Consider the following 20,768-nt stretch of genomic DNA (forward strand, 5'->3'; position numbering starts at 1 on the left):
TCTTCCAGTTAATGTTTGAAAAAGGTATAACGGCAATTCAGTGGAATTTATATGTCAAGTATACCTCAATAAGGTATTTTTTTAAAAACCCTGTTTGTCCCTGTATGTTTTATTATCATTATCATTATTATTATTTCAGGACTTTCAGGAATGCTAAATGCATAAAGAAGGGCCTTTGGGATTCACAGAAATGGAGAATTATTTGGGACACTGCAGCTGTTCATCCAAGGTTCTTTTTCCAAATTTAGAAGTTAGATGAAAAATGTTCTGTTACTTACTCCTCGTGTAATCAGTGTCCTTATTAAGCATTCAGCATTGAATTTAACATTAGGTTCTGGAGAAAAAATAGTATCTGAAAATATAAAATAATATATTTCAGACTTTACCATTGATTAGAAAGGAATTCAAAGAAAAAAAATCAAGTCAAAGTAAATCTCTTTGGTATTGATAGTACCAACGAACACTAAAGCTCTTTGCTATGGGGCACAAATGATGCAAGTTCCTTGAAATGAAAGGACATTGGGACACTTGAGGGCAGAAGTAGGCATTTGGGGATTTTTTTATGGAACCCTAGAAACCAGACTGGCTTGGAAAAGCATGGTAGGAGACACCCACGTCCACTTGAGCTTACAGTAAATGATCAGCCTCAAATTGCTAGTGGCCAGTGGTTACCTCACAGTCATGGCCAGCAATTTGTGGGTGTCTGTCACATAAAGTCCAGCGAGGGAGACAGAGAAAATGGCTAGTCAGCCCTCTACAAGGAATAGAAATGTGTGCAAGTTGGTGTGTTTTTTTTTTTGGGGGGGGGGGCGGGGGAGGAGCGGGGTGGAGTTATAACCATACCTTTTATTTGCACTGCTCTGTTACAAATCACTTCCCAAGGAATGCAGGTGGCACTGTTCACATTTGGCAAATGAAAGCAGAAGTTATGTTGGACAAGTTCATCCAGCTAATAGATGTATAATGATGTTGAGCATCTTTTCATACAACCTTCTTTGGTGAAGTGTCTATTGAAATATTTTGCCTCCTCTTTAAATTGGGTTACTTGTTTTCTTATTATTGAGTTTAGAGAGCTCTTTATATATGCTGGATAAAAGTCCTTATCAGATATGTCATTTGCAAATATTTTCTCCAGGCTATGGCTTGTCTTTTCATCCTCTTGACTGTCTTTCGAAGAACAGAAGTATTAAATTTGGATGAAGTTCATTTTTTTTTAACTTTTATAGATCGTGCTTTTGGTGTCGTATCTAACAAAGCCTTATCTAACTCAAGCTCACAGAGATTTTGTCCCATATTATCATCAAGAAGTTTTATAGTTATAGGTTTTATATTTAGGTCTATGACCTACTTTGAGTTACCTCTTCTTTAATAAAGTCTTCGACTTTGATGAAAATAAGAGAAAAAAGTATGGATGAGTAAAGAATTGAGGTGGTGCTAGTACCTGTAAGCACAGGGAAATAAACCTTGGATATTCCCAGGACTACAGATTTACTCAGTTCTATGGACTTGCAATGAATCTGGGCTGGCCACATTCTGTAGATAAACAGCCTAATACATTTGGATAATCAACCTGGGGTTTAATTACAATGCACACAGCAAACATCCTAAGAAATGAAACTCCCATTTCCAATATGCTCTCCCAAACCAGCCCTGTAGTGGACTGCATGTGAAGTTGGCCACCAATAATTACTCCCACCCTGCACATGCATACCACTCTCCCCATCTTAAGAGGTGGAGTCTATCCACTACTACCACCACCCCAAATCTAGCCTGCTTTGCGATTTGTTTTAATGAATAGAGTGTGACAGAAGTGATGCTGTGACACTTAGGTGCCTAGGCCTTAAGCGTCTTGACAGCTTTGGTTTTCATCCCCTGGGAAACCATGTACATGTAAAAAAAAGTCCATTTACTCTGCTGGAGAAAAGGACAACACAGAGACACAGAAAAGACCAAGAGAATGGGAGATTGCAAACACTTAGAGAGAGGCCCAACCATCCCAGTTATTCCAATCATCCCAGATGAAATGCCAGACATGTTAATGAAGCCATCTTGGATCCTTCAGCCCCATGTGAGCTGCCTCCCGCCAACACCATGTTGAGCAGAGACGAGCCATCCCCACTGAGCCCTGACCAAATTGCAGAATCATGAACAAATAGTGTCTGCTGTTTTAAGCCACTATGTTTTAGCATGGTTTCTTACAAAGCAATAGATAACTGAAAAACTCCTGAAGCTTCCATCATAGAAATCGGCCTTACAGGTCACTGACTAACTAAAGTAGCGCTGTACACCAGGAATCGGTTCAGCAGTAGGAAGAACTCTGAATCGAAACCAAAATCCTGGGTCGAGTTCCAGCTAAGCCATTGTTTGTGTGAATTCCCCCAAATGGATATCTTAAGACAAGGCGCCTATAGTGATCTGGGGGGAAGTGTGATGATGGGCTGGGGGAGAGAGGCAGAGAACAGGAAAGGCAGTAAGTGTACTGCTTACTGGGCAACTGCTGTGGCCACTGGGGCTCCATCTTGCTGGGGACCATTTCTCCCTCGCTTGCACCCCAACACCACCCTTACATAAGTTCTTTCCCCATTAAAGCTATTCTTAATTGGCCATTTCACCCAGAAAAAGAAATGTTGGTAAAGTGGGGGGCTGGCAAAAGGATAATCTCTGCCAGACATGAGCTCTCAGATAGCTTTGCTTCTACAGCTGCTTCCTCTGAGAGAATGTTCTTTCCCCATTCAAACTCTTCTGCACAAGACCCCAAAGGGAACTTCAGGCACAGCTGATGGCACGGCACCCACAATCCCCAGGGATTTTGCCTTTAACTAGCAAAGACAATGAAGACAGTATGTGGCTTGTGAAATTTTAATTGTGACATATTAAACACAGCTAACAAATAGAAAGTTAAAAGGATGACTTTGTAAATGAAGGCATTACTCTCATCCAAGGGAAAAATAATGTTTTTTTCCAATCCAATCTCCTTCTATTATTGTTCAATATTATGCAGGGCCTAAGTATGTCCCTGCCCATTACCTAAAGCTGGAAGAGAGAGAAGGGAAACAGATATGCACCTAAATCTGAGGAGGTTATCCCAAAACAAGGGTCCTCAACAAATGCCAACTGCTGTTCTCACCAAGGGGTAAGCCCACAACCCTGGAGTCTGACTATTTGCATTCAACACAAAGGTAAAAATAGGTCTTGCCTTCAAAGTAAAAACAGAGAGCTCCTCTGAGGGTTTAACTGTCGTCCACAGAGGTCAAGCGAGAAACATCCAAGAAAGGATGTCAAAATCCAAGAAAGAATCTACACCGTCCATGAAGTGGTCTCCCTAATGTCTTAACTATTACATTGTTTCATATACCTGAATCTAATAAAAAAAAAATCCAAGGAAGGAGGGAGGCTGCAGCAAGGCTTTCAGCAGAAGGTTCCAGATCGAGCCACTGGGTGAAGCCACGTAGCATCAGAGCTACAGAGCATGTGAGAAAGATGCTGAGCTGGAGAAGAGCTTGCTCTTGCACCAGATTCACATTTGGGGGCCACCAAATTGCCTCTGTTTTCTGGCCAATGAGATGATTCTGCTTCTTTACAATTCTGTTCAGAAGGCAAAAACAATTCAAGAACCCACCCATGCACATCAGCTCTTGAGGTCGAGGTTTCACCTCCATTTAAACAAAGGAAAGGAAACTGGGCTTGGAAACTTAGTGGCTCCTCTCACCTCACCGGCAGGCCTCAAGGTCACTAGGACTAATGACAACACAGCATTTACAAACTCTCTGATAGCAAAGAATGAGAACTGTTCACATGCAGACCCATGGCTGTGACACCACGGGCCCTGATAGGGAAAGGTGATGGAGGAAGCTCTGGGATGAGACGGAGCGAGCTGAGCTCTGAAAAGAAACACACAGCTGTTCCGTGCTGGGAGGCGCTGCCTGGGGACAGGCCACAGCCTCAGATCTGAAAGCTTCCAGAGACTTTCCCATGGCGAGGGCACCAACAAAAGCCATTTCGACTTGACTGGCCTGGAAAGATGGGTTAGGGATTTGGACGAGGAAATTTTGTGGAGCAGGAAAGAAGAGTATTCTGAAGGGAGGTGATGGATGTACAGAGGGGGAAAGAAATGCATCCCAAAGGCTGTTTCCGCTTTTCTTCACATGTTAATACACAAAAACACATTTTAAAGAACAGATGTTGGCAACAGGCCAAAAGTTGGTGGCTTTCAACTGGAGGAAAAAGCTTCTAACCAATTCTGCCCACAACCACTTAGCAGGACAGACGTGGGAGAGATGATGCTATTGAAAGGTTGTTTTTGTTCCCCCTTGAGCCTGCAGTGGTCACTGCCATCAGTAAATGCTTCAGGAAATTCAATGTCATCTTCCCAACTGTCTTGTCCTGAAACCAAAAACACAGTTTCCTTTAACAACAACACTAATCTAATGAGATGCTCTGAGAAAATTGAGAAATATCCACGCCAGTAGTTCTCAAATTTGAGCATGCGCCAGAATCACCTGGAGGGTTTGTTAAAATACAGATTGCTGGGCCCACCTTCCCTCATACCCAGATTCAGTAGCTCTGGGGTGGGGCCTGAGAAGTTACATATCTCCTAAGTTCCCAGGTGCTGTTGCTGCTGCTGCTAATCTGGGAACCACACTTTGAGAGTCTGTGGTCGCCACTATTCCTCCCTGTCCTCTCCCAGAGGATAACAAGGCACAGTAGCATATCAATGACCCTGAGCAGTCCTGCAATCAAGCAACCTACTTAACCCAGCACTTCTCAACTTATTTACAATACATTGTGCTGCCCACGGAACATCTATGAACCTCACTGGGAAGCAATGCCTCCAAGGAAGCCACTTTTGGAAATGTTCTACTAGGATGGTCCTGACCAGCAGCAAGAGTATAGGCTCGTGAAGGAACAGCAACTGGCAAAAGATAGGTGTCCAAGTCAAGCCCTCAGCAGTGATCAGGGCTATGGGACAGTGGAAGGCTGAGGGCCACGCCTCCTAGCCAGATCCCGGCAGGGCAGCAGATCTGGAGACCCCAGCCTGCGACCCAGAAATCAGGCAGCATCAAGGAAGTCTGTCAGCAGGGAACACAGGCCAGTCCACCTCCAGCTTTGAATTAGACCACCAGGCCTTGGCCAAGGATTGGCAAGAATAAAACAGGGACCTAGTTGCTAGAGGGTCTGAAGCATCCAGAGGTACACCAAGCCTCAAACACAGAGAACAAGACACCTACTTATCTGTCCAATAAATTAACAGTATGGTGTACAATGCTAGTTATAACAACCTGGCCCCAGCATCTTGAAAGACTCCTGGCTAAGGCCCAGATGAGTCCTGGGCTGAGCCTCATGGTGAGGGAGAAGCAGCCCCAAATACCTGGGAATCTTGTTAAATGGTAGGTTCTGATTTCATAGGTCTGAGGTGAAGTTCAAGATTCTACAGTTCCATGAAGCTCCCAGGTGAGACTGGTTCTCCATCTATACTTTGAGCAGCAAGGCCCTAGTTTAGGGGTTGACAAACCTTTTCTATAAAGGGCAGGTAGTAAATACTTTCAGCTTTGCAGACCATACAATCTCTGTCACAGCTACTCAACTCTGCTGTTGTATCACCAAGTAGCCACAGACAATACCCAAACAAATGAGCGTGGCTATGCCAGTGACACTGACACTTGAATTTCATATAATTTTCTTACGTCATGAAATGTTATTCTCCTTTTCATTTTTAAACCATTTGAAAATTGAAAAATCCTTCTTAGCCCACTGGTTACACAAAACCAGGCAGTGGGCCATATGTGACCTGCCTGAACTGCTGCAGACTCCTGCCCTCAATGATGGGTCCCCATCCCAGACCTACCAAAGCAGAATACACAGAGGTGGGGCCCGGGAATCCTCATTTCATCAGACTCCCCAGCTTATCCTAATTCAGCCTGTGCAAATACCATTGCTGGGCTGGGAACCACTTACTCACTGACACTCCTCCCCCCCTGAAAAGGTGGGAGGCACCCTTTAGTGCTGTTAACAATTCAGTCTTCCTGACTTGCCCCATTCATGGGGCTTGGGTGGGGGGTGGGATTTAACGTGAACGGCTGGGTGTGCTCTCTGACCACCCCACTGATGTCTATCTCACCCATCCTCCAAGGTGCTGCCCTAGCACCAGTGGCAGCGGTTTCTGGTACAAGGATGTGTAGTCCCTGTGTCTTTAAGGGTTGGTCTGTTCTAGATCTTGTTAGAGAAGCAGGAGCAGCCCTGATCACACTTGTGTGGCTTTCTTAACAGCTGGACTTTTTTCTGAGATAAAGCTTAGCTGCAGGGCAAATCCATGCAAGGACCCAGTTACCAATCACTGAAGATGTTCTTGGCTGCTGTGAGAGGATAGGCCAGGCAGAACTGCACTGCCGAGGACTTAACAGATCAAGTCAGGGGCCCCCTGGTGTTTGTGTGTGTGTGTGTGTGTGTGTGTGTGTGTGTGTGTGTGTGTGTGTGTGTGTGTGTGTGTGTGTGTGTCTCTCTTAGAGGAGGGAGTGGGAACCTAAAGGCTTATCTCTGGAATGTGGGAGGCAGGAAAGGAAGTCTAGAGGATGCAGGAGACAGGAAAGAAGTTTAGAAGGTGCAGTGAGGAAGGCAAAGCCAACAACAGGAGAGAGGAGGGGAAGGGAGCTATTGTGTGGCAGTTATAAACAGGCAAGCTACCCTGTCATTACAAAGTGGGGAACTCATTTATCAGACTAGTACTTCTGGAATTTCACTATGTGTAAGAATCAGCGGAGGGATCTGTTAAAAATGCACATCCTGATTCAGTAGGTCTTATTAAGAGGGGCCTGAGCTTCTGCATTTCTGACTTGCTCCCAGGTAATCCAAGGATTCACGCATGCAAGGAGGCTGCTGGCATGCAAGTACAGTCTTTTGTTTTGTTCTCCTTTTAAATAGTCACACGCTGTAAAAGAATATGGGGTCCATAGCTCTGTCCCACCTGGGGCTACTGACATCCAGAACTGCTGCAAACATGATTGTTCAGGGAGTTCCCTACAGCACAGCACCCACCATCATACACACCAAAAGAGCAAGTAGGGTCTCAAATCATCCTGCCGCCACTCTCCAAATGTGGCATCCTGGGCCTGCCTCTGTCCTTTTCCTAATGACCCAAAGTCTATGTCCTGACCAAGTCCTGTGCCCACACAATTACATGTACCCAGACATGGCATCTTTTTCTAATTCCCCCAAAGGTGGCCTGCAGCCAGCCATGAGAGGGTGGCAGGCATCCTTACGTGACTCTTGTTAGTATCCTGCCAGTTAGCAGAACAGACTCTGCTTTGTCACTCAACCCTTGAGTGGAAGCTGTTAATGAGCTGATAAAATTACATCACTTAATCAAAGACAGATAATATCAAGAGTTGGTGAGGATGTAGAGAAATTGGAACCCTCATACACTGGTGGTAGGAATGTAAAACAGTGCAGTCACTTTGGAAAACAGCCTGGCAGTTCCTCAAATGTTTAAACATAGAGTTCACCATATGACCCAGCAATTCCACTCCTAGGTAGAGACCTAAGAGAAATGAAAACGTATGTGTCTATACAGAAACTTGTACGTGAATATTCATTGCAGCATTACAGTAATCACAAAGCGGAAACAACTCAAATGTCCATCAAATCATGAATGAGTAGATAAAATGTGGTCTATCCATACAATGGAATATAATTCTACCATAAAAAGGAATCAAGTATTGATACCTGCTACAACATGAATGAATCTTGGAAACATTATGCTAAGTGAAAGAAGTCAGACAGATAAGGACAAATATCGTATGATTCCACTTATATGCAATGTTAGGGATAAGCAAATCTATAGACACAGAAATAGATTAGTGGCTGCCTACTGCTGGGTGTGGGCTAAGGCGTGATTGGTAAGGGATGTAGGGTTTCTTTTGGGGTTAATGAAAATGCTTTAAAATTGTCGTGATGAATACACATCTCTGTGAAGATACTAACAACCAATGAATTGGTTTATATGGGTGCTGTATGGTATGTGAATTCTATCTTTATAAAGCTGTTAAAAATGTCACCACATATCAGCTGGGAAGATCAAAGCAAGTGGCCTAGAGAGGGGGCATTTGGGACCTCAACAAAAGGGGGCAAGAACTGGCCATGGGATAGCAACTTCTCAGAACCCCTGAGAAACATCCAAGCATCCCCAGGTTAAGCCCCTGAGATTGCAGCCAAGTGCTGATATGAACCACTGTGCTGAAATACACCCTGGACAGGGGCCCAGTGAGTGCATAGTCTGATTGATTCTTGCCTGCCTATCCCTGGTGCCCAGCTCGGCGCCTAGTATGTAGTGGCCACTCAAAAGTTGAATTCAATACATGCCTGTGGTAGAGTAGAGGGAATTCTGGAGTCACCAGACTGAGTTCTAAACACAGCTCTTATTCTAACTCCCTGTGTGATCCCAGACAAATCCCTTCTATTGGCTGAGCCTCAGAGGGTCACCACTTTGATGCACGGTATTACATCTCGGGTGCTCCTCCCAGTCTGAAGTCCCAACACTTCTGTGAAATAAGTGGCCCACGCAGGGGAGCCTGGATGTGGGTGAGAGACTCCTGTGGGAAATTAGATAGAGCCTGAGACATCCACCTAGCTGGTCAGGACTAGCCAGAGGAGTGCTCCCCAGCATATTTCATTCCACAGATCCACCAAGAGCCTCCCAGGAGCCAAGTCCCAGCGAGGCCATGCGGCCACGAAATGAACAAGAAATGAACAAGTAGCTGGCTAACATGGCTGGGGGCATCAGATCCATGAGTAGCTAATGGTGAAACAATATGATTTTACCCCTTGGAAAGCTGAGTTAAAATCTAAACAAAAAAATAATCTAAATGGAAACAGAATTTCAGCACTGGATATTTAAAGGAATTAGAGCCTTTGTCTGACAAATGCTGAGTCAGTGGCAACAAGTCCGAGTTCCTACATGGATGGCCACTCTGGGGGCAGTCTCAGAAGGTGGGCCACGCCACCACTTCCTCACCACTCTACAATAGGCCTGCCAACTCTTGGCTCAATTCTCACCCTGTGGTCTTAATTTAACCAGTGTTTCTGAACAGTCTTGGATCCTGGAACTGCCAGGGTCATTCAGCTCAGCCACCCACACAGTAAGTGGCAGGGCTGAGTCCTCTGTCCAAGGGTCCTGGGGTGCAATTGGCATTAAAGACATAGATGCTGACTAGACACAACTGGACAGACACTGCAAACAGCCAATGACAGCAGGGGAAACAAGTCACTGACATGCATGAGCCATCACACTGCAGGTCACTGTGAAAGCAGGGAAGAAATAGTGTGGCAATGTTTCAAAGCTAAGGCAGAAAGTCTGTCCCCAAATTCTGTTTGGATCTGTCTGACTATTACTCATAAAAATAGTTTTAAACCCAATATACTCAATTTACAACCCCAAACCTCTGCGATAATCCAAGTCATTATATCCAAACCCATTTATCGTCTCCCTGGAGAACAATACATAAAGAGGCATCCAGTATGAGCTAAGGATTATGCGTGAGTGAATCATTCAGCCCGGGAATGAGCAATCCAGAAGTTTCTGAGGCCAAAGTGCGCTATGCAGCCATAAGATCCAGGTGCAATCAATTATCATCTGGAAAACTTGGGAGCTTAGCAATGCTACCAGTGACTTTTCTCTTGCACAAGCTTTAGCCTTAAATCTTTATCTGAAAAATCCTGCCCCTGGAACTGCCTGGAGTCTCTAAGTCTCCTACCTAGGATAGTGTCCTAGCGTGACTGGAAATCCAAGAGCCTCAGCAATTAACTGTGTGCTGACTTGTTGCCTGTCCAGATGGATCTTTTGCTCAGGGTACTGCAAATTGCTTCTGACATTTTGCTGTCTCACATTACTTTTTCTTTGGAAATTATCCTCTTGGAAATTCTGAATAAATCCTGCAGGGATATTTGAAATAGCATGTGTGGATTCCCTGTCACACTTACTTCAATCAATCAATCCACAAATATTGATCCTCCGTCAGGTCCCACACACTGTGCTAAGTGAGGGGTACAACCAGTTGCTAGCCCGGGCCTGAAGGCAATTCCAGTCTATGATTATGTCTGCTTTGTTTACTGTGGCTTTTTAAATGAGAACAGGAAATTGTACCGCTGGTTATAATTCAAGAGGCTACCTGCTCATTGGTTCAATCAAAGTTTGCCTACTCTGACAATTTCCTCTTACTTTGTATGTTGATTTTTGTGACCATTAAGTACACATTCTCACATAGAGTTCATGAAGATGATCTAGTGAGCAGTGAGTTTTGAATCGGGATAGGGCCTTCTCCCCAGAAAAAGAATACCCACACGGATTTTTGTTTCCAATTCAAAATGTTCTTAGGGAAGCCTGCAGACGCCCTACTTTAACCTTCCTGGCCTTGGAATTAGCATCTATCAGCATCATTCTCCAATGCCCAGTGTCCCTGCATGGCTCCTCTCCGTGCTCCCAGGCCTGACGGCCCACCTATGTTATAACATTTACCACCTCAGATCACTCAGTGTCTATTTCCCCATAAGACAGAAAGCTATTATTGACAAAAGGACTGCCCTCCCTTCTTCATCGGGTATCCTAAGCATTCCATCATTCAGTGTCCACTTTGAAAAGTCAGTCTCTGGATAGAGTCCAGGTTTCATTAGAGAAGGCAGTAACTGATTCTGTCTCATAACTAACTTCAAATACCCAAGAGAAAGATTCAGGCTTAAAACCCCTGAAACAATGGCCCATAAAAGCTGACAGTCAAGTAATCACACAATCAAGAACCAAGGGGCTGGCTTGAGAAACTCCCCATGAACTAGAACTCGGGAGAGGTTAATTTATTCACACTGCTTTTTTGGAAATGAATCTTTAACCTGAGTATTAATCAGAACTTGGCTGCTACAATTTCATACTCTGCTATAGCCTGGCAAAAGTAAACCTTCTTCTGTTTAAACTCAATCTTCACTTTCAATTACCCATTTTAGTTGTGTTCTCTGAAAGGGGAATTGATGTAGCACACATATTTGAGTTTACTAAGGAAACCATTCAACCACTTTGGAAGGGGGCATAGCAAAGCGGCCAACAAAAATAATAAATGCAAACTCCAGCCTGTGGCTGCAGTCAGTCTCTCGTCTTACAGCCCCCAACAGAGAAGGTTATTACTTCAACAGAGTGTGTTCATGGATTTAAAAGCAACCTCTATAGCCAGCAAGCCATAGTCCCTGTGTAGGTAGATTCATGGTGGCACAAAGCCCTGTTGACGTGCGCACATGTTCCTCTCAGCTCCTTTTCTGTCCAATGGTCCATCACCCGAATTACACAGCACTAGTAACTCCAAAAATACAAACATCCACCCAGCTGAAGGTGCTCAGCTAGGCACCGTGGGAAATACAAAGAAGGGTAAAAAACATAGCAGCGCCCTGCCTTCAAGAGCTCAGAATCTAGAAGTACAGGCATACCTTGGTTTTATTGTGATTTGCTTTATTGTATTTCACAGATGTTGTGTGTTTTACAAATTGCAGGCAAGGCCCTCCACCAGCAAAAAGATTATGACGCTTTATTGTGTTCCTCACTTTATTACAGTGGTCTGGAACCGAACCTGTAATGGCTCCGAGGTCTGCCTGTATAAAGGAGTGCATACATTTTTGCAATGCAGGGCATGTAAGATAAATACCACAAGAGAGAGGAGACACAGTGCTTATAGGAAGGCAGAGGCTTCCCATTTGAGGGATGTAGGCAAAGTTTCATCAAAGTGGGGGTGTTGCTGGATGATGGGCAGAATTGGGAGAGACTGGTGGCTAGGGGGAAGCAGTTCAGGTACAGGAAGCAGTAATCAGCAAAATGAGAGAAAAATGTCACTCAAGCACTATGAAAACAAATAGTCTATTTTGGCCAGATTTTAGGAAACTAGGAAAGAAGGACTGGAAAATTAGGCTGGAAGCCAAACGTATAGTACCCTGAAAACAGCTGAGAACTTTCTTTTAGGTTGGTGCAAAAGTCATTGTGGTTTCTGCAATTTTTTTAACCTTTTAAACCGCAATGACTTTTGCACCAACCTAATAGTTAACTTTTAGAGAGGACAGGGAGCTGCTGCTCTACATCTTTGAGTAGGAGAGTAAAGCGATAAAAATGGCACTAAAGTAAAATTGTACTTAAAAGACCAGTATCTGGCCAGAGAAAGCAGAATGAATTAGAGTGACAGAGACTAAAAGCTGTGAATGTTATAGTGAAAATCGAAAATAGAGGGGCTATATTTTAATTGTGGTGTGAGGACTGAAGAGGTGGGAAGGTTTCAGGGCAGAGCTTTAACAATGGTTTCTGGTGTCTCTCAGAGCTCACAAGTCTGTGAAATGAGAAGCAGTAACACCAATATACTATACTGAAAGTGTTATCAGTGAAGAAAATGCCAGATGAAAATGTCCTGCTCTCCCCAGCATTCTCCTTTTTAATGCAGAGTAATTTTGTCAACTGATTACATGTTATAAAGCCTGAGACTTTAATTGTATATCCTGAGCCAGGTGTTCAGTTCCTAATACTTATCTCCAAATGTGGCATTTCAAAAGACTGCTTTGCTTTGGCTGATGTGGTCTGGTTTGGCTTTTAGCAGACCTCACTCGACTTTCCTAACTTTCCAAACCATGCTCCTTTAACCAGTTTTCTCCAGGTGTAAGGTTCACAAGAGCCTTTCTCGGTGGCCACAGCACCCATTCTCCATCTTCAGCCTTCCTGAAGGAGATGCAGAGACCCTTCAAAATCTGAGATGTAAATAAGGTTTCAAGAGCTCATTTGAGAACAAAATCCAAACCCCTACCCCTTATAGGCATACAAACACAGTCAAATGCAGGTAACTTGGCTGTGAACTTTCCACACATTTCATGTGGGGTTTTTCAGACACCGTCTTTGCTAGGCTGCAAAGAATAAGTCAGAGGGCCAGAAAAGCCGCATCAAGTTCGAAGATGGAAGAACTCCAGAGACCTTCTAGAAGTGGGAATAGGAAGGATTTACTCTGACAGATTTGTTGTTAAATCTCAGCCAGTTATATAACGAGGGGGGATGATGGGGCCCTGGATCCCCATCTCCCTCTTTCAGAGGTTCCTGGCTCCAGGCCTCTTCTTACCTTCTCTCTTACTAGAGACATCATTTCCACTTGCTAGGAGGGAGCCTCTGAAATGATCTTTAAAATTCGTCATCCAGCACTTAGGGTGAACTCAGTTGATTGACATGATTTGCCTCGGGACCCACTGGCCTTGAGCATCTCCCCTCCCCAGACTTCCAAAACTTCTAGCTTGGAGTGAAATCCCACCTTTGAATTCAATAGCCCCTGCAGAGTACATTTCTTGAGAGACCCCACCGAGACCTGCCAACAGAGGGCTCAAGAAGAGTGCTTTGAAAGGCGCTCCAATCAGCTTCTGTCTGCTCATTTGTGGTCAGAACAGATCCAGAGGGCAGGTTAGGAATGAGAGGAGGGGTGGCAAGGAAGAGAGCGGTGGCCTCCAGTTGGGGGCAGCATGCAGGCTGGTGGGTGAGCCAGGCCAGCCAGGGGCAGGTCCCTAAAGATGGAAGAGTACTGAGTGCCCAAGCCGGAAAACCCATGATTCTGTGGGTGGCTGGGCACTGGCAGCAAGCTACAGTATACAAGGGTAGAAGCTGAGAGAAACAAAGAACGGAGGGCAGGGTAAGGGGAATATGGAGGTCAGATGGAAAAAGAAAACAGGCTCCTTGGCTGAAAAAGCTTCCACCAGATTGATGTACAGGCATCTCAGAGATGCCTCCCCATTCAGAGTACGGCGACTCTAACTTCTCAACTTCTCCCACTGCTCCCCCAGAGTGGCTCCTTGTCCACTACTGACTTCCCCTTCCCCTCCAGGTTTATTTTAACCTGACTCCTGCTAAAGAGGGTGGGGGGGCACTAACCTGCCATGGGAATGGCACTTGCCTGACACTGAAGATAAAGTCTCCTTTCCACTTTACCCTGAATCAGTTCCTACCAAACAGCTTAAACGTGCAAGAGTCAGCTCAAAACACAAATGTTCCTCTTTATCGCTTTACACATTTGTTTGACTCCTTCATTTGGGGGTGTGCAGAGAATTTCCAACAGCCATTCCATCCTTGGATCTCTCAAGAACACTATCTGGGAGCCCTCCCCTCGTCCCCCCGCCCCTCGCCTTCATCCAGAACTCAGTAGGTTTCTCAGACCCCAGATTTAAACTGCTCAAGGTGTTGAACGCAAAGCCAAATATTTGCACGCCCTATAGTCCACGTCAACCACTTTCCCATTAACACTAAGTTAATATGCGCTAATGGATTTCTTCTCCATTCTGGGGAGACAGAGGTGCATTCATGTTGCCCTACTCCCCTGAAGCTCTTTGCTAACCTAAGACTCCCCGATGAGCGACTTAGCTGTAGCTTTTTAAAGGTCATCTCCAAAGAAGGTTTTGCCAACATTAAGAGAGCCCTAATAAACACCAGAGTCCCCTTAGATGCTTAAGACCACGCCCCCAACGAGAAGCCACACCCTCTAGCGCAGCAGAGCCGCTCCAAAGCAGAGCCGCGCGTGTAGCCCTCTTCCCTTGGGCTAACGGAGCGCATGCCACATGTCACCACTCTCAGCTGGCACCTCTGTCCGGGAGGTACAGACTTTCTCAGAATCCCCAGCAGGGGGGGTTGGGGGAAGCGGGAGAGGCCCTGCTTGTACTGTCCACAAGAGTCACTCCACTGTGCCCTGCAGGCTCAGGGGGTGGCCTGGGACCAAGAGAAGGAGGGAGTAAGAGTTCCTTCCAGGACTAGCTGCTGTGCCCTTGGGCCCTGGCCCTGAGCAGCCAACCGTGTGAGAAGCAAAATTCGGGTGGTGAGAAACTAGCCCGCGACCAAATTTCTCCGAGTAGCCTCCTGCGCCAACGTGGGTTTCCTTGGACCCCTGGAACCCCAGACGCAAAAGGTATTCGGGCTCCCCGCGCCACGAAGGTGCTCGGCGCCTCCCTAGGAATTGAAAGTAGGCTCTCCCCTCCGGGTGCCCAGACGCGAGCTCCGCTCTGCGTCGCCCACCTCCCCGGGACGGCGAAAGATGAGTTCGGCACAAACAAAGGGCGCCCCCCGCACCTCCCTCTGTCGCGAACGGAGGGGTCCCCGGTGCCCGGGTGGGGAGGCTGTCCCGCCTCCAGCCTTACCTGGGAAGCCTCGGCTCGGCGGGACCCGCAGCAGCAGCAGCAGTACGGGGGGCAGCAGCAGTGCCAGCCACAGTGCGGGGCTCCCCATGGTGCGCGGGCGCTCCTCTCGGCCCCACGGTGCAGCGCGCTTCCCGGGGCGGGAGGAGACGCACCAGACCAAGGGGGCTGCGCAGTTTGCTGCCAGGGCTGAGCTGGAAAACTCCTCCTCTCGCCTCTCTCCCTCCCTCCCGACTGGGGCCTCCCCTCTTTCCTCCGCCTCCCCCAACTCTGGCAGCGACTCAGGGCTCCCATCCACCCCTTCCTTTTATGCTTGCGCTTCTTCAGGAAAGGGGGCTGAGCCCCCAGAGCTAGAGCGCGCCAGGGGCGTGCCCTAGCAAGCCAGATTACCCTAAAGTATCTTTTCTCTTTTCCAATGAAGCACCCTCTCGCCCGAAAGAATACACACACTGGTGGCCCAACTGCCTTCCAGATCCCTGGCCCCCAGCACAATGTCATCTGGGCAGAAAGCTGCATGAGTCACACAGAGATGAGGCAACGGAGCGGATCCTGAGTGGCCCACTGAAGACGGTTATGATGGCCACCTTCGCTGGTTTGACCTTATCAACAACGTGAGAAACGTCCAAAACTGGAAAGAATTTGTATGAGTTTATTTGAGCCAAACTGACAATAATTGCAGGGAAACAAAATCTCAACGGATTGAGAAAATGCTCCAGAGAATGGCAGTTTTGCAGCTTATGTTATACATTAGAATAAAAGGAAATGTAAGGAGGGTGATATGAAATCCATTGGTGGTAGATTAAGGGGGCGGGAGAAAGCAAAGGGGGAAATCTCTAGAATTGGAAAAAAAGGCAAAATAGAGAAACACAAACTTTTACATTGGTGGGGACAGGATAGTTAATTAACATTTACAGCACATAGAGATGGTATTCGGGGAACAAGGTAACTATGAGGGGTTCTGTGGCCTCTGGCTCCGGTACTGGCGGTTGTGCCTTGAGGGGTTGGGAAAAGGAGATTACTCTGCAAAAAGACAGTAGACGGGCTCACTTAAGGTAAACACTGACCTTTGTCAAGGAAGCTACAGGCTTAGGACGTGACTATCTGCCCTGACCCACTTTTAGTTAGGAATTTTTGTGTTCAGACCATCCTATGTGTTTACTTTTGGTCTCTTGAGTTTGTGAGGCCCACCAAGCAGGCCTTCCCTGAGCTTGTCATGTTTAGTACGTGGCCCCCTTTTCATCCAGAACCCTCACAACCATGCCCCAAGTTCCCTATCATTATACCCATTTTATCCAAAAAGAAATGCTTAACGGGCAGAGCAGGGATTTGAACTTAAGTGTCTGGTTCTGCCAGCGCCAATGTCCACACTACAGCATTTGTGTTTCTCTTTTGTAAAGGAATGAAGCAAGTGCTGGACTGGGCGGGTGCCTGCTGCACCTGTGGTTGGGAATGGGGCTTGAGAATCTTTCCAGGGTCAGCTGATGGGTGAAGTTCTTTGTCTCATCCACAGCTCCAGCGAGAATCCAGCTGTTGACTCCTGCAACCAGATTTCTCCATTTCCTGGGTTGTTCTCACCCACCCCAAGGACACCACAACTAGCCTGGAGCCTCCACCCTGTTTTGTGGCATCAGGATAGGGTTTCTAGGGTGTCTGCACGATGAATCTGGTTTCTTCGAGGCTTTCTCAAATGGGTGCTTTTGTAAACCCTTCAGGCACAACCTCGCCCCTTTCCTGCCTCACCCCTTTCCTGTGCAAAGAAGATCTTAGCTGAGGCAAATTCCAACCAGGGCTGCTGCATTAATGATAAGACGGGGATTGTAACGGTGGCACTAAATCTTCTATTTTGAGATTTGGATCTCTGGTATTGCAAGGGTGGAACGCGCTAGATCAATAATGTAATTAAACTTAGCTATAGTTTGCAGTTTGATCCAACCTGATATTCAGCTGTTTCTTCTGTTTCTCCTCTCACTGATTAACTGAAGAACCCTGTGTGTTCATCAAGGCTACCCATACCTCATTAATTAACAAACATCCTAACTTGAAAAGAGCAGCTTCTTTAATCCTCAGGTACCTGGATGTCGGGACCCCCATCACAACTCCCTAGCAGTTTTTCACCGATGACTTTCCAGCTACGGACAATAAGATTTTAGATAATATTGAGGCAGACCTGAGGCCTCAGAAGACCCCAGGAGACAACGTCTGAACTACTAGCCCTGAGGTCTGCTTTCCTTTGTTCTTTCCCATTTACCCGCCTAGAAAACCTCTTCATCATTTTTGGCTCGGGAAGGTGGATTTTTAGACATGAGTCTGCCATCTTCCCTAGCTGCCGGCATCCAGAATAAAGGACGCTTTTCTCCTCACTAGCCCTTGTCACTGAAGTTTTTGGGCTCTTCGGGCGGCAAGCGGCACCGAACCTGACTTTGGTAACAGTATAATTCGATTTAACAAGTGTAATTTAGTTTAGGACTTTTTAAAATCTTTATTTTGCCTCCTTTCCGCCAGGCCTTGATGGCTCTGTTTGCTGTATATTTACTATGCAGACCAGTCTCAATGGTTCCGTTTACTTCTCTGGCCCTGTGACTTGGGAGAGGTTTTGCATCTGTATGGGATCCACTCCAGGCTCCAACATAAATCTACATAACATATGCAAAGGTTGAGATAACCAGCTTAACCACTTCCCCCCGCCCCATCTGACTAAAGCCGAACTCAATAGAAAATCCCTTTACAGGCTGAAGCAATTTACATCCTGGTTAGAAAATGTAAAACTTGAGACAAAGACTTGATGCAGTAGTTTCCAGCAGACTCTGCCCAGCCAACCCTTCTCTTACTTTAATAAGTCTTCCTTCTGTATTTCTACCTGACTCGTGAATTTCTTTTCACGACCTGAGAGCAAGCAGCCACAAAAATTAGGTTGTGCATTTTGGGCACTGTACAAAGGTGCCTGGAGGAAGGGGCAAGTGGGAGCGTAAATCCAGCCGCCTCTGGGTTTATGGAGCCCTGTGCCTTGGCGGGGGCCACATCCATTGTGGAGGAGCTCCAGCAGTCTGGCCCTAGCTATACTAAGGGCCCTGGGAACATCCATCAGAATGTTTTCAAATCCTTTTATCTAGAGGGCGTGCCTGTTTCCCACTTCTCACAAAAGCTCCTAACTTGAACTTCCGTCTTACCCTCTCCAGTGCTTCTGGAGCTTTTCTCCATCTCCTGTGGGTGTCTCCATGGCTGCTACCTCTTCAAGGAGCCAATGACCCTTCGATAACCCTCAAGAGAATGCTTCATCTATGGTCTCCATCAGACCAGACACTCCAGAGAGTGGTTCTCAATCCTATTCACACACAGGGGAATGGGGCAGGGAGGCTTCACGAAAATAACATATCCAGGCTGGACTCCAGACCAACGAAACTAGAATCTTCAGGGATGTGGCCTGGAGTTTGACCAGATGCTGATTTTTGTTTTCCCACGCTCAGCAGTGCAGCTTTTAGAATGGGATAAATCCTAGGCCAGGGTTTCTCAGCCTAGGTACTATTAACATTTGGGGCTCAATACTGCTTTTTTGGGGAGGGTAGCCGCCCCATGCACTGAAAGATGGGTAGCAGTATCTCTGGCCTTCATGCAACAGATGCCAATAGCAACCCCTTATTTCCCAAGTTGTGACAATCAAAAAATGTCTCCAGACCTTGTCAAATGTCCTCTAGGGGGAAATTTGCCAACGGAGAACAACTGTTCTAGGCCCACGAGCAACGGTTAACAAGCACCCCATATTCCAGGTCCAGGTTGTCTTTCCAGTGGCCTTTCTTTCCTATATCACCTCTGAAGCAAGCTCGCCTCACAAAAACCAATGTACATTCTATTACAAAAGGAACACCTGCCTCTCCCCTAACCCCTGAGTCTGGCTGAAATACAGGAACTACCACTCTCGGTGTTGTGTTGCTCTCTTCGCTACCTTAGAGGAAAGTCTCATCAGATTTATTACTAATTATTATTATTATTATTATTGTTATTAATTGTTATTTTTCCAGGCCTTTCTCTCATAGAAAGGATGAGGGCAGAGGGAAGGTGATGGAGAGAAGTCATCAGTTCATCCCACAACATCTTGGTAGACAGGAAGGTTAAGTACATTCATAATCTGTGAACCAATCGAACCCAGAAGATGGGGTAATGAGTTGATGGAAACAGGAAGAGAGGTCACTCAGGGAATGCCACAGAGCTATGATCTCATTCCTGTTCTATTTGACATAACTATTAATGAATTGAAAAAAAAGACATTGTTAGCATGAGACACAAAAATAGGCAGGCAAGAAATCGGTTCCAAACTTCTCCGTAGGCAGGAGTGCAGTACTGACACTGAATAGTCAATAAGGGTACATATGATGTCCTACATTAGGTCCCCAAAACCAACCCCACAGATACAGAGTAGGGGAAACATGGTTTTACAGTAGTACCTGTGAGAGTGCAGCCTAGTTGCCTACAAGCTAAGAAAGACTTCCCAGTCACCTCAGGACCGTGCTGACAGTGCCTGTTCTGTCCTCTGAGGCATTCCTGGGTTCTGGGTAAAATGCCGGAGGTGAGGAGGAGGGAAAACAGACATCAAAGTCCAGCAGTGGAAGTGGAGGTGTCTTTCTGCTCTGTGCCGTGTGGAAGAGGTTGGATTCAACACCACGGTCCTGTCCCCTGAGTCAGGGCAAAATGACCCACAGTGGAGAAAGAAGGAACAGGATTCCCAGGATTCACCCCTATTCACTTCCTTGAGTTTGTCAAATCAGAGATGGTAATGAAGGCTTACCTGGCAACCCCTACCTACTGCAGGAGAGATTTTCTGAGAGCATCAGACAAGGCCCTTCCCTCCCTGTGCCCCTAATCTTCCCACACCTCCTCATTCTCCCACCATTTCAAACCAAGTCTTCGCTTTCTACATCCTTTCAGTGTAAGGGCCTGAAGTGTAAGGGGAAAGCTGGTGGCTCACTGTCCCTTGGGAAATGGGTTGGCATTTCCCAAATCAAGGAGACCCTCGAGTTATGCAGCCTAGGGCACTGCCTCTCAAACTATCTCTGGTAAAGGACTATTATTTTAAAAATTCCAATCCATCATTGGTTAGTGCTTTTGTAAAATTAATAAACATTACTCAGTAGAAAAAATAAAATGGAAAAAAGTCAGAGAGCAGCACAGGTCCAGGGACCACACTTTGAGAAGCGTCATTATCGCAGATTTAGTCTTTGACGTACTATACCTATACAAACAACAGACTATACAAGACTTTCCAAATTTCCAAGAACTCAAGACAAGAATGACAAGGAGATTTGACCACAGTCTATTAGAATCATGTTGAATGAATGCCAGAAGGGTAGGATGAGTTGGGCTGGTACTTTTGCTTACTGGTATCTGTTAAAAATCTAGATCTGGAGGAGGCCGGTTAGCTCAGTTGGTTAGAGCGTGGTGCTGATAACACCAAGGTTGCCAGTTCAATCCCCACATGGGCCACTGTGAGCTGCGCCCACCTTAAAAAAAAAAATCTAGATTTGAGAGGGTTAAGGTAGAAACGCTCAAAGTCAAGATCAAAAAAGCTAAGGACAGTCCAAGAATGGTATATGTTTACAATCCCATGGCTA

The 20,768-nt window shown here is 46.1% G+C and overlaps 1 protein-coding gene across 2 annotated transcripts in view; it reads right to left on the reverse strand.

Moving 5' to 3' along the window:
• The window catches only part of SRPX (sushi repeat containing protein X-linked), an 86,908-nt gene extending 71,513 nt beyond the window's left edge, over positions 1-15,395 (reverse strand). The window contains exon 1 of one of the 2 annotated variants that reach the window (XM_019747837.2): positions 15,169-15,395. In XM_019747837.2, coding sequence (XP_019603396.2) covers positions 15,169-15,256 — 88 coding nt within the window. In that variant the 5' untranslated portion in view covers positions 15,257-15,395. The remainder of the gene's footprint in view (positions 1-15,168) is intronic. The other variant, XM_019747838.2, reaches the window with a different exon arrangement.
• Positions 15,396-20,768: the final 5,373 nt, after the last annotated feature.

Source organism: Rhinolophus sinicus, chromosome X (assembly GCF_036562045.2).
Source record: "Rhinolophus sinicus isolate RSC01 chromosome X, ASM3656204v1, whole genome shotgun sequence".
In the NCBI taxonomy this organism is placed as follows: Eukaryota; Metazoa; Chordata; class Mammalia; order Chiroptera; family Rhinolophidae; genus Rhinolophus; species Rhinolophus sinicus.